Source organism: Bombina bombina, chromosome 11 (genome assembly GCF_027579735.1).
Source record: "Bombina bombina isolate aBomBom1 chromosome 11, aBomBom1.pri, whole genome shotgun sequence".
Classification (NCBI taxonomy): Eukaryota; Metazoa; Chordata; class Amphibia; order Anura; family Bombinatoridae; genus Bombina; species Bombina bombina.
Window position 1 is genome coordinate 121,694,144 of NC_069509.1, and position 14,406 is coordinate 121,708,549.

Sequence of the window (14,406 nt, forward strand, 5' to 3'; positions counted from 1 at the left end):
GGGACCGGTAAGCCATTTTCTTAGTCAAACATAAAAGAATAAAGGGCTTAAAAACTGGTAGACATTTTTATGGGCTAAAACGATTGCTTTATTGGGGCATATTATGCAGATTCTAGCTAATAATTGGCATTATAATCTTGGGGAACGTTTAAAAAACGCCAGGCACTGTGTTGGACACCTTTTTTAGTCTGGGGGCCTTTCTAGTTATAGACTGAGCCTCATTTTCGCGCCATTATTGCGCAGTTGTTTTTGGAGAGCAAGGCATGCAGATGCATGTGTGTGGATCTAAGAATCACTAAAAAAGCTTCTAGAAGGCGTCATTTGGTATTGTATTCCCCTCTGGGCTTGGTTGGGTCTCAGCAAAGCATATAGCTGGGACTGTATAGGGGTTAAATTTTAAAACGGCTCCGGTTCCGTTAATTTAAGGGTTAAAGCTCTGAAATTTGGTGTGCAATACTTTTAATGCTTTAAGACACTGTGGTGAAATTTTGGTGATTTTTGAACAATTCCTTCATACTTTTTCACATATTCAGTAATAAAGTGTTTTCAGTTTGAAATTTAAAGTGACAGTAACGGTTTTATTTTAAAACGTTTTTTGTGCTTTGTTGACAAGTTTAAGCCTGTTTAACATGTCTGTACCATCAGATAAGCTATGTTCTATATGTATGAAAGCCAATGTGTCTCCCCATTTAAATTTATGTGATAATTGTGCCATAGTGTCCAAACAAAGTAAGGACAGTAATGCCACAGATAATGATATTGCCCAAGATGATTCCTCAAATGAGGGGAGTAAACATGATACTACATCATCCCCTACTGTGTCTACACCAGTTATGCCCACACAGGAGGCCCCTAGTACATCTAGTGCGCCAATACTTATTACCATGCAACAATTAACGGCTGTAATGGATAACTCCATAGCAATTCTTTTATCCAAAATGCCTACTTATCAGAGAAAGCGCGATTGCTCTGTTTTAAACACTGAAGCGCAAGAGGACGCTGATGATAACTGTTCTGACATACCCTCACACCAATCTCAAGGGGCCATGAGGGAGGTTTTGTCTGATGGAGAAATCTCAGATTCAGAAAAAATTTCTCATCAAGCTGAACCTGATGTTGTGACATTTAAATTTAAATTAGAACATCTCCGCGCACTGCTTAAGGAGGTGTTATCTACTCTGGATGATTGTGACAATTTGGTCATTCCAGAGAAATTATGTAAGATGGACAAGTTCCTAGAGGTTCCGGTGCCCCCCGACGCTTTTCCTATACCCAAGCGGGTGGCGGACATAGTAAATAAAGAGTGGGAAAGGCCCGGCATACCTTTTGTTCCCCCCCCCCTATATTTAAGAAATTATTTCCTATAGTCGACCCCAGAAAGGACTTATGGCAGACAGTCCCCAAGGTGGAGGGGGCGGTTTCTACTCTAAACAAACGCACTACTATTCCTATCGAAGATAGTTGTGCTTTCAAAGATCCTATGGATAAAAAATTAGAGGGTTTGCTTAAAAAGATTTTTGTACAGCAAGGTTACCTTCTACAACCAATTTCATGCATTGTTCCTGTCACTACGGCAGCGTGTTTCTGGTTCGAGGAACTAGAAAAGTCGCTCAGTAAAGAATCTTCGTATGAGGAGGTTATGGACAGAGTTCAAGCACTTAAATTGGCTAACTCTTTTGTTTTAGATGCTGCTTTGCAATTAGCTAGATTAGCAGCGAAAAATTCAGGGTTTGCTATCGTGGCGCGCAGAGCGCTTTGGCTAAAGTCTTGGTCAGCGGATGTGTCTTCCAAGACAAAATTGCTTAACATTCCTTTCAAAGGTAAAACATTATTTGGACCTGATTTGAAAGAGATTATTTCAGACATCACTTGGGGAAAGGGCCACGCCCTCCCACAGGATAGGTCTTTTAAGGCTAAAAATAAGCCTAATTTTCGTCCCTTTCGCAGAAACGGACCAGCCTCTAATTCTGCATCCTCTAAGCAAGAGGGTAATACTTCACAACCCAAACCAGCCTGGAAACCAATGCAAGGCTGGAACAAGGGTAAGCAGGCCAAGAAGCCTACCACTGCTACCAAAACAGCATGAAGGGATAGCCCCCGATCCGGGACCGGATCTAGTGGGGGGCAGACTTTCTCTCTTTGCTCAGGCTTGGGCAAGAGATGTTCAGGATCTTTGGGCGCTAGAAATAGTTTCTCAAGGTTATCTCCTGGAATTCAAGGAACTACCCCCAAGGGGAAGGTTCCACAGGTCTCAATTATCTTCAAACCAAATAAAGAGACAGGCATTCTTACATTGTGTAGAAGACCTGTTAAAGATGGGAGTGATACATCCAGTTCCAATAAGAGAACAAGGAATGGGATTTTATTCCAATCTGTTCATAGTTCCCAAAAAAGAGGGAACATTCAGACCAATTTTGGATCTAAAGATCCTAAACAAATTTCTCAGGGTACCATCGTTCAAAATGGAAACTATTCGAACGATCCTACCTACTATCCAGGAAAATCAATTTATGACTACCGTGGATTTAAAGGATGCGTACCTACATATTCCTATCCACAAGGAACATCATCAGTTCCTAAGGTTCGCTTTTCTGGACAAGCATTACCAGTTTGTGGCACTTCCATTCGGATTAGCCACTGCTCCAAGGATTTTCACAAAGGTACTAGGGTCCCTTCTAGCGGTTCTAAGACCAAGGGGCATTGCAGTAGTACCTTACTTGGACGACATCCTGATTCAAGTGTCGTTCCTGTCAAAAGCAAAGGCTCATACGGACATCGTCCTAGCCTTTCTCAGATCTCACGGATGGAAGGTGAACAAAGAAAAAAGTTCTCTGTCCCCGTCAACAAGAGTTCCCTTCTTGGGAACAATAATAGATTCCTTAGAAATGAGGATTTTTCTGACAGAGGTCAGAAAATCAAAACTTCTAAGCTCTTGTCAAGTACTTCATTCTGTTCCTCGTCCTTCCATAGCACAGTGCATGGAAGTAATAGGATTGATGGTTGCAACAATGGACATAGTTCCTTTTGCACGAATTCATCTAAGACCATTACAACTGTGCATGCTCAGACAGTGGAATGGGGATTATACAGACTTGTCTCCGATGATTCAAGTAGATCAAAAGACCAGAGATTCACTCCGTTGGTGGCTGACCCTGGACAATCTGTCACAGGGAATGAGCTTCCGCAGACCAGAGTGGGTCATTGTCACGACCGACGCCAGTCTAGTGGGCTGGGGCGCGGTCTGGGAATCCCTGAAAGCTCAGGGTCTATGGTCTCGGGAAGAGTCTCTTCTCCCGATAAACATTCTGGAACTGAGAGCGATATTCAATGCTCTCAGAGCTTGGCCTCAACTAGCAAAGGCCAAATTCATAAGGTTTCAGTCAGACAACATGACGACCGTTGCATATATCAATCATCAGGGGGGAACAAGGAGTTCCCTGGCGATGAAAGAAGTGACCAAGATAATTCAATGGGCGGAGGATCACTCCTGCCACTTGTCTGCGATCCACATCCCAGGAGTGGAAAATTGGGAAGCGGATTTTCTGAGTCGTCAGACATTCCATCCGGGGGAGTGGGAACTCCATCCGGAAATCTTTGCCCAAATAACTCAATTATGGGGCATTCCAGACATGGATCTGATGGCGTCTCGTCAGAACTTCAAGGTTCCTTGCTACGGGTCCAGATCCAGGGATCCCAAGGCGACTCTAGTAGATGCACTAGTAGCACCTTGGACCTTCAACCTAGCTTATGTATTCCCACCGTTTCCTCTCATTCCCAGGCTGGTAGCCAGGATCAATCAGGAGAGGGCCTCGGTGATCTTGATAGCTCCTGCGTGGCCACGCAGGACTTGGTATGCAGACCTGGTGAATATGTCATCGGCTCCACCATGGAAGCTACCTTTGAGACAGGACCTTCTTGTTCAGGGTCCATTCGAACATCCGAATCTGGTTTCCCTCCAACTGACGGCTTGGAGATTGAACGCTTGATTTTATCAAAGCGTGGGTTTTCAGATTCTGTAATAGATACTCTGATTCAGGCTAGAAAGCCTGTAACTAGAAAAATTTACCATAAAATATGGAAAAAATATATCTGTTGGTGTGAATCTAAAGGATTCCCATGGAACAAGATAAAAATTCCTAAGATTCTATCCTTTCTACAAGAAGGTTTGGAGAAAGGATTATCTGCAAGTTCTCTAAAGGGACAGATATCTGCTTTATCTGTTTTACTTCACAAAAGACTGGCAGCTGTGCCAGATGTTCAAGCATTTGTTCAGGCTCTAGTTAGGATCAAGCCTGTTTACAGACCTTTGACTCCTCCCTGGAGTCTAAATCTAGTTCTTTCAGTTCTTCAAGGGGTTCCGTTTGAACCTTTACATTCCATAGATATTAAGTTACTATCTTGGAAAGTTTTGTTTTTAGTTGCAATTTCTTCTGCTAGAAGAGTTTCAGAGTTATCTGCTCTGCAGTGTTCTCCGCCCTATCTGGTGTTCCATGCAGATAAGGTGGTTTTGCGTACTAAGCCTGGTTTTCTTCCAAAAGTTGTTTCCAACAAAAATATTAACCAGGAGATAGTTGTACCTTCTTTGTGTCCGAATCCAGTTTCAAAGAAGGAACGTTTGTTACACAATTTGGACGTAGTCCGTGCTCTAAAATTCTATTTAGAGGCTACTAAAGATTTCAGACAAACATCTTCCTTGTTTTTTGTTTATTCTGGTAAAAGGAGAGGTCAAAAAGCGACTTCTACCTCTCTTTCCTTTTGGCTTAAAAGCATTATCCGATTGGCTTATGAGACTGCCGGACGGCAGCCTCCTGAAAGAATCACAGCTCACTCCACTAGGGCTGTGGCTTCCACATGGGCCTTCAAGAACGAGGCTTCTGTTGACCAGATATGTAAGGCAGCGACTTGGTCTTCACTGCACACTTTTGCCAAATTTTACAAATTTGATACTTTTGCTTCTTCGGAGGCTATTTTTGGGAGAAAGGTTTTGCAAGCCGTGGTGCCTTCCAATTAGGTGACCTGATTTGCTCCCTCACTTCATCCGTGTCCTAAAGCTTTGGTATTGGTTCCCACACGTAAGGATGACGCCGTGGACCGGACACACCAATGTTGGAGAAAACAGAATTTATGCTTACCTGATAAATTACTTTCTCCAACGGTGTGTCCGGTCCACGGCCCGCCCTGGTTTTTTAATCAGGTCTGATGAATTATTTTCTCTAACTACAGTCACCACGGTATCATATGGTTTCTCCTATATATATTTCCTCCTGTCCGTCGGTCGAATGACTGGGGTGGGCGGAGCCTAGGAGGGATCATGTGACCAGCTTTGCTGGGACTCTTTGCCATTTCCTGTTGGGGAAGAGAATATCCCACAAGTAAGGATGACGCCGTGGACCGGACACACCGTTGGAGAAAGTAATTTATCAGGTAAGCATAAATTCTGTTTTTCCGAACATTTTTGTCATTGTAATGCTACGTGAGCAGGCCAAGATACACAGAAATGTAACTCAATTTACCCTTTACCATACTATCTAAATGTTTTTATAAGACATTTACACTTTAATGCTGGCTCACATTTATACAGATTGAGAGATTTAAATGGTAAAAATAATTTGTCATGAGAAATATATCCCTCAGCTTGTTATTTAGCACTGACGGACAATTTAAATGTTGTCACTAAAGAGTTCCAGATAAGCTCCTAATTTTATGAGATTTGTTAGTAATCTTGTATGTAATATTTACTAAAAATACTGTTTGTTTTACTTTATTCTTATATTCATATTGTGCTCACTTGTTCATTTTCAGGTGATAACTCTGATGAAACCAGTTTACCACGATCCATGTCTGTTGCCACAGGATTAAATCTTATCAAGAAGCCAAAAGTAAAAACAATATTTCCACATACCGCTAACAGTAAAACTCTACTTAGCTTCAATCAAGGAGACATCATCACTCTTTTGATTCCAGAAGAAAAGGATGGCTGGCTTTATGGGGAACATGACACTTCAAAACTGTATGTAATTGTGGACACTAATATGTTACTGGGGCTATTGTAAACTCTCAAACCGTTTTTTGTCAGTTGGTTAGAATTCAATGGTAGTTGGGTACTTGTGTACAGTACAAGTAGAAAGGTTGAAATAATTATAATATTAAAATTATTGTAAATGTTACATTTTTTTCAAATCGGGCCTGGAACCTAAGTGAAATTTTAGATGGACTTTAATTGATCATTTCTAATAAAAATGCGCTGTAACAAATCTATCCGTGCCATTTTAATACCCTGCTAACTTCAAAACTCATATTTTTTGTGAGATAACATTTTGAACTGTTCTCCAATCAGTGCTCTAGTTCTACGGCACTTTTTTTTGTAGCTAGAGTGCTGATTGGGGAACAGTTCAAACTGTTAGCTCACCAAAAAAAAGAGTTTTGAAGTTGTGGCCGGAAACACGGGGTATTAGATTGTCATGGCTATATGAAAAAGTAAATTACAGTGCATCTTCATCAGAAGTGATCAGTTAAAGTCCCTGTAAAACATTGCTTAGATTGTGGACTTGATTTTAAAACATGACAAGATTACCATCACTTACAGGATGAGCATATTAGGCTTACCATGTTCTACTTGATATGTTCAGTACATTAATAGTGGCAGTCTAGGCTGAAGAGTGAAGATCATGTGGGAATGATTTTGGATTGATTTAAAAGTTGGGAAACAATGCAACACAGCACCGTATGAAAACAAAATAAATGAGCCATTCTTTTTATATATATATATATATATATATTCTATAGATGCTACATTGATAAGTTTCTTATTTGTATACAAGATGAGACATCACTTAATACTTGGGGACCGTTGATAAAAATGTTGCAGGCCTAGACAGAAACAACATAAAATCTTTGGTGACGTTTTTTGAGCATTATATTGTGGTGCATGTTTCTCTCCTTCACATCCAGACCTGCATAGATAGATAAACTGCTCTCAAGATAAAATTTACCTTTCTAAAGTTGTTTGAGGTACTGTACTGACAAAATGTCATAATCTCAGCAGAGCATAGAGCTTTATATCATTGGGCTCTTGGTTTGAAGTATTTCATAGCCTTCCTTGGACACTGGGATTTAAGATGCAAACAGACATTCAAAGTATTGATTTTCTGGATTTAAAAATCTATAAACAAAGGGAATCACTGGCCATGACTCTTTATAGAATGAGTCGGATTCTTAATGCCTTATTACTTGTGAATTGTTGTCTCCCTCATGTCCTTGTGATGGTAAATGGTCAATAAAAATTGAACATTTTTAATAGTAGCTATTTTTGTCTTAATATTGGGTAATATTTTAGCCAGGTGGTCAATAAAATCAGCAGGGTGGTGAACATGCTAAAAAGGTCCTGGGGAAAAGCCACATTTTTCTTTAATTAATCAAAGAACACAAGTTTAAAAAAACTTTCAGAATTCTCATTAGCACATTTATTTTGTTTTCTTGGTATCCTTTGATGAAAAACATACTTAGGTTGGCTCAGGAACATGCACATGTTGGTATCACTATGGGCCTGATTATCTAAAGCTCTCTGCTTAGGAAAGATTATCTAAAATGATCCTCCATCACAGCATGATTCCTCGCCATATTCTAGAAAGGCAAATGTAGCAGTATCTTTTTTATGGGGCAATCCCTGCATTTTTAGATGTGACGAAGAGACAAGTACAGTAGAATATAGCACAGTATGAAATAAGACATGTTGCATTTTTTCTTCATTTTGTATATTCTGTATTTTCACTATATCAATATGTTCTTCATTTTTGCCTACCCTATATATAAATTATCAGTTGCAGAAAGAGAAGTTTTATACCCACCCAAAATTTGAGGTGTTGAGCTATGAGTTTTCTGTTCAGCCCCTTAAAGGGACATGAAACCCAAAATTGTTCTTTCACGATTTAAGATAGAGAATACAATTTAAACTACTTTCCAATTGTCACTGGTACAAGGATTTGCCAAGGAGTAAATCAGAAAGTTACTTAAAATTGCTGCCCTTTCTGAATCATGAAAGAAAATATTTGGGTTTCATATCCCTTTAAAGGGAGCATGTTGTGTTGGTGAATGCCAACATATGGAAATTACAGTAAATTTAATTTATTTGTTGGTTTTCCACAAAACTATGGACATTGTATCCTGATTTTGTCACTATAATTGTTTTAGATGTTTAATTGCATGTGTTTAAAGATTTATATATTTACTATTCCAGTGAATCAAATATTTCCTTGCTTCTATCTTTACAGTAAAGGTTGGTTCCCATCATCTTACACAAGACCATTGGATGAATCGGGCAAAGAGCCATTACGGTTGTCAAGGTAATGTGTTATGCTCGGTAATGGTTTGGTAATGCCTCCTAGTAGCAGTTCAGAATAAAGATATGAACTCTAGTAAACGTTGTATTCAGTAGCTGGCAGCAGAGTGTAAACAAATACAACTTGCAGTAAAGATTTAGCAACCGTTTTCTTCATACTTGAATGCAAACCAAAAATGAAAGCTGAAGTGTAATTCACAGGAGAAAGTAGCATAAATGGTTAAACAGAGCCATGACAAACACAGGGGATATCAGCATAAACGGTTGTCACAAGGTAGTGTCAGTACACTGAGAAGCAGAGAACATTTAGTATAGACAGCAGCCAACTGAGCAATAGAAGTAACTAGAGTTTAAATGGAAGTAGACCATAGACAACAAGGCTAACGACTGTCATAAAGTTAGCATTAAGCATATAGTTTTGCACTTATCTGATGAAGCCAATGAGGGACATATATGTACTAGGGTAAGCCTTGATAAGTCATCAGGGAGCATTTCAAGTCCTGAGAATTAGAAATTGCTCAATTTCTCTTGTTAAGTGTATCCAGTCCACGGATCATCCATTACTTATGGGATATTCTCCTTCCCAACAGGAAGTTGCAAGAGTTCACCCACAGCAGAGCTGCTATATAGCTCCTCCCCTAACTGCCATATCCAGTCATTCTCTTGCAAGCTCTCAACATAGCTGGAGGTAGTAAGAGGAAAGTGGTGTAAGATAGTTAGTTTTTTCTTCAATCAAAAGTTTATTGTTTTTAAATGGTACCAGAGTGTACTATTTTACATCAGGCAGTATTTAGAAGAAGAATCTGTCTGCATGTTTCTATGATCTTAGCAGAAGTAACTAAGATCCACTGCTGTTCTCACATATGTCTCAAGAGTGAGGTAACTTCAGAGGGGGAATGGCGTGCAGGTTATCCTGCTATAAGGTATGTGCAGTTATAAGCTTTTCTAGGGATGGAATTGCTAGAAAATGCTGCTGATACCGGATTAATGTAAGTTAAGCCTAAGACAGTGATTTAATAGCGACTAGTATCAGGCTTACTATCAGAGTTATGTACTCTTATACATTTGCATTATAAAACGTTTGCTGGCATGTTTAATCGTTTTTATATATGCTTTGGTGATAAAAATTGATTGGGGCCTAGTTTTTTTCCACATGGCTGGCTTAAATTTTGCTTAGAAACAGTTTCCTGAAGCTTTCCACTGTTGTAATATGAGTGGGAGGGGCCTATTTTAGTACTTTTTTGCGCAGTTAAAATTACAAAATGAATCATCCAGCTTCCCTTAGCAGTCCCATGAATACTACAGGACATCTCTAAAGGGCTAAAAAGGCTTCCAAAATCGTTTATAGGGAAGGTAAACCACAGCACAGCTGTGGCAGTTTGTTGTGTCTGTTAAAAAACGTCTGTCGTTTTTTTGATCCGTTTTTTGCATTAAGGGGTTAATCATCCATTTGCAAGTGGGTGCAATGCTCTGTTAACTTATTACATATACTGTAAAAATTCCGTTTTATTTACTGCCTTTTTTCACTGTTTTTCAAATTTTGACAAAATTTGTTTCTCTTAAAGGCACAGTAACGTTTTTTATATTTGCTTGTTAACTTGATTTAAAGTGTTTTCCAAGCTTACTAGTCTCATTACTAGTCTGTACAAACATGTCTGACATAGAGGAAGCTCCTTGTTCATTATGTTTAAAAGCCATGGTGGAACCCCATCTTAGAATGTGTACCAAATGTACTGATTTCATGTTAAGCAATAAAGATCATTTTTTGTTTTAAAAAGAGGATTCTGTCGAGGGGGAAGTTATGCCGACTAACTCTCCCCACGTGTCAGACCCTTTGACTCCCGCTTCAGGGACTCACGCTCAAATGGCTTCAAGTACATCAAGGGCGCCCATAGCGTTTATTTTACCAGAGGATTCTGTCAAAGGGGAAGTTATGCCGACTAACTCTCCCCACGTGTCAGACTCTTCGACTCCCGCTTCAGGGACTCACGCTCAAATGGCGCCAAGTACATCAAGGGCGCCCATAGCGTTTATTTTACAAGACATGGCGAAAGTTATGAATAATACTCTGGCAGCAGTATTAGTCATACTACCTGAAATTAAAGGGAAGCAAGATAGCTCTGGGGATAGATACAGAGCATGCAGATGCGTTAAGAACCATGTCTGATACTGCCTCACAATATGCAGAAGCTGAGGGGAGCTTCAGTCTGTGGGTGATATTTTTGACTCAGGGAAGATGATTTAATCTGATTCCGATATTTCTACATTTAAAATTTATGCTTGAGATCCTCCACTTGTTGCTCAGGGAGGTTTTAGCGGCTCTGAATGACTGTGTTACAATCACAGTGCCAGAGAAATTGTGTAGACTGAATAAATACTATGCAGTGCCGGTGTGTACTGATGTTTTTCCAATACCTAAAGAGGTTTACAGAAATTATTAATAAGGAATGGGATAGACCAGGTGTGCCGTTCTCTTCCCTTCCTATTTTTAGAAAAATGTTTCTAACAGATGCCACCACACGGGACTTATGGCAGACAGTTCCTAAGGTGGAGAGAAGAGTTTCTACTCTAGCTAAGCGTACCACTATCCCTGTCGAGGACAGTTGTGCTTTTTTAGATCCAATTGATAAAAAATTAGAGGGTTACCTTAGGAAAATGTTTATTCAACAAGGTTTTATCCTGCAGCCCCTTGCATGCATTGCTCCTGTCACTGCTGCTGCGGCGTTCTGGTTGGAGTCTCTGGATGAGGCTTTACAGGTAGCGACTCCATTGGATGAATGTACTTGACAAGCTTAGAGCACTTAAGCTAGCCAATTCCTTCGTTTCTGATGCCTTTGTTCATTTGACTAAACTAACGGCTAAGAATTCTGTTTTTACTATACTGGTGCGCAGAGCGCTATGGCTTATATCATGGTCAACTGTCGTGACTTTAATAAATAAGCTACTTAACTTCCCTTCAAGGAGCAGACCCTATTCGGGCCTGGTTTCAAGGAGATTATTGCTAATATCACTGGAGGAAAAGGTCATGCCCTTCCTCAGGACAGGTCCAAATCAAGGACCAAAAAGTCTAATTTTCGTGCCTTTCGAAACTTCAAGGCAGGTGTGGTATCAACTTCCTCTAAAGCAGATCAAGAGGGAACTTTTGCTCAGTCCATGACGGTCTGGAGACAACCGGACCTGGAACAAAGATAAGCAGGCCAAGGAGCCTACTGCTGCCTCTAAGACAGCATGAAGGAACGGTCCCCTATTCGGTAGCGGATCCTGTAGGGGGCAGACTTTCATTCTTCGCCCAGCCGTGGGCAAGAGATGCCCAAGATCCCGGGTCATTTGATATTATATCCCAGAGATATCTTCTGGATTTCAAAGCTTCCCCTCCAAAAAAGGGGAGATTTCACCTTTCACAATTATCTGCAAACCAGATAAAGAAAGAGGCATTCTTACATTGTGTACGAGACCCATCCAGTTCCAAGAGAGGAACAGGGACAGAGTTTTTCTCAAATCTGTTTGTGGTTCCCAAGGAGAGGGAACCTTCAGACCTATTTTGGATCTAAAGATCTTAAACAAATTCCTCAGAATTCCATCATTTAAGATGAAAACTATTCGTACCATCCTACCTATGATCCAGGAGGGTCAATACATGACTACAGTGGATTTAAAGGATGCTTATCTTCACATTCCGATACACAAAGATAATCATCGGTTTCTCAGGTTTGCCTTCCTAGACAGGCATTACCAGTTTGTAGCTCTTCCCTTTGGGTTAGCTACAGCCCCAAGAATTTTTACGAAGGTTCTGGGGTCGCTTCTGGCGGTCCTAAGGCCGCGGGGCATAGCAGTGGCCCCTTATTTAGACGACATCCTGATTCAGGCGTCAAACTTCCAAATTGCCAAGTCTCATACGGACATAGTGTTGGCATTTCTGAGGTCGCATGGGTGGAAGGTGAACGAGGAAAAGAGTTCTCTATCCCCCCTCACAAGAGTTTCCTTCCTAGGGACTCTGATAGATTCTGTAGAAATGAAAATTTACCTGACTGAGTCCAGGTTATCAAAGCTTCTAAATTCCTGCCGTGTTCTTCATTCCATCCGCGCCCTTCGGTGGCTCGGTACATGAATGTAATCGGCTTAATGGTAGCGGCAAGGGACATAGTACCGTTTGCACGCCAACATTTCAGACCGCTGCAACTATGCATGCTCAGTCAATGGAACGGGGATTACACAGATTTGTCCCCCTCTTAAATCTGGACCAAGAGGCCAGAGATTCTCTTCTCTGGTAGCTATCTCGGGTCCATCTGTCCAAGGGTATGGCCTTCCGCAGGTCAGATGGGACAGTTGTTACAACAGATGCCAGTCTTTTAGGTTGGGATACAGTCTGGAATTCCCTGAAGACTCAGGGATAGTGGACTCAGGAGGAGACCCTCCTGCTAATAAATATTCTGGAACTGGGAGCGATATTCATGCTCTTCAGTCTTGGCCTCAGTTAGCAACTCTGAGGTACATCAGATTTCAGTCGGACAATATCACGACTGTGGCTTACAGCAACCATCAAGGGGGAACAGAAGTTCCCTAGCGATGTTAGAAGTCTTAAATTAATTCACTGGACAGAGACTCTCTCTTGTCTATCAGCTATCCATATCCCAGGTGTTGAGAACTGGGAGGCGGATTTTCTAAGTCGTCGACTTTTCATCCGGCGAAGGGGGAATTCCCTCCGGAGGTCTTTGCACAAGATCAAGCAGGAGAGTGCTTGGTGTTTTTGACAGCGCCTGCGTGGCCACGCAGGACCTGGTATGCAGATCTGGTGGACATATCATCCTTTCCATCATGGTCTCTGCTTCTGAGACAGGACCCTCTACCTCAGGGTCCTTTCAACAATCTAAATTAAACTTCTCTGAGATGGACTGCCTGGAGACTGAACGCTTGATGTTATCAAAGCATGGCTTCTCCGAGTCAGTTATTGATACCTTAATACAGGCATGAAAGCCTGTCACTAGGAAAATTTAACATAGATATGGCATAAATATCTTATTGGTATGAATCCAAGGGTTACTCATGGAGTAAAGTCAGGATTCCTAGGATATTATCTTTTCTCCAAGATGATTTTGAGAAATGGGTTGTCAACTAGTTCCCTAAAAGGACAGATTTCTACTCTGTCTATTTTTTTGCACAAGCGTCTGGCAGATTTTTTTGCACAAGCATCTGGCAGATACTCCAGATGTTCAGGAATTTGGTCAGGCTTTGGTTAGAACCAACCCTGTGTTTAAACCTGTTGCTCCGCCATGGAGCTTAAACCTGATTATTAAGGTTCTTTAAGGAGTTCTGTTTGAACCTCTTCATTCCATAGATATCAAAATTTTTATCTTGGAAAGTTCCTTTTTGGTAGCTATTTCCTCGGCTCGTAGAGTCTCCGAGTTATCTGCTTTACAATGTGATTCTCCTTATCTGGTCCTCCGTACGGATAAGGTAGTCCTGAGTATCAAACCTGGGTTTTTTACCTAAGGGGGTATCTAACAAGAATATCACTCAAGAGAGTGTTGTTCCATTCTTGTATCCTAATCCTTCTTCAAAGAAGGAACGTCTATTACACAATTTGGACAGGGTTCATGCTTTAAAGTTTTACTTACAAGCTACTTCAGATTTTCATCAAACATTTAATTTGTTTGTTGTCTACTCTGGACAGAGGAGAGGTCAAAAGACTTCAGCAACCTCTCTTTCTTTTTGGTTAAAAAGCTTATGAGACTGCTGGACAACAGCCTCCTGAAGGGATTACTGCTCATTCTACTAGAGCTGTGGCTTTCACTTGGGCCTTTTTAAAATGAGGCTTCTGTTGAACAGATTTGCAAGACGGTGTCTTGGTCTGCGCTTCATACTTTGCTTCTTCGGAGGCTATTTTTGGGAGAAAGGGTTTTTTTCAGGCAGTGGTACCTTCCGTTTAAGTACCTGCCTTGTCCCTCCCTTTATCTGTGTACTTTAGCTTTGGTATTGGTATCCCATAAGTAATGGATGATCCGTGGACTGGATACACTTAACAAGAGAAAACATAATTTATGCTTACCTGATAAATTTATTTCTCTTGT

At 40.8% G+C, this 14,406-nt stretch overlaps 1 protein-coding gene across 1 annotated transcript in view; it reads left to right on the forward strand.

Moving 5' to 3' along the window:
• The window catches only part of BAIAP2L1 (BAR/IMD domain containing adaptor protein 2 like 1), a 435,923-nt gene that overhangs the window by 401,841 nt on the left and 19,676 nt on the right, over nucleotides 1–14,406 (forward strand). Inside the window, exons 10-11 of the mRNA XM_053694428.1 lie at nucleotides 5,803–6,010; nucleotides 8,271–8,342. Coding sequence (XP_053550403.1) covers nucleotides 5,803–6,010; nucleotides 8,271–8,342 — 280 coding nt within the window. The remainder of the gene's footprint in view (nucleotides 1–5,802; nucleotides 6,011–8,270; nucleotides 8,343–14,406) is intronic.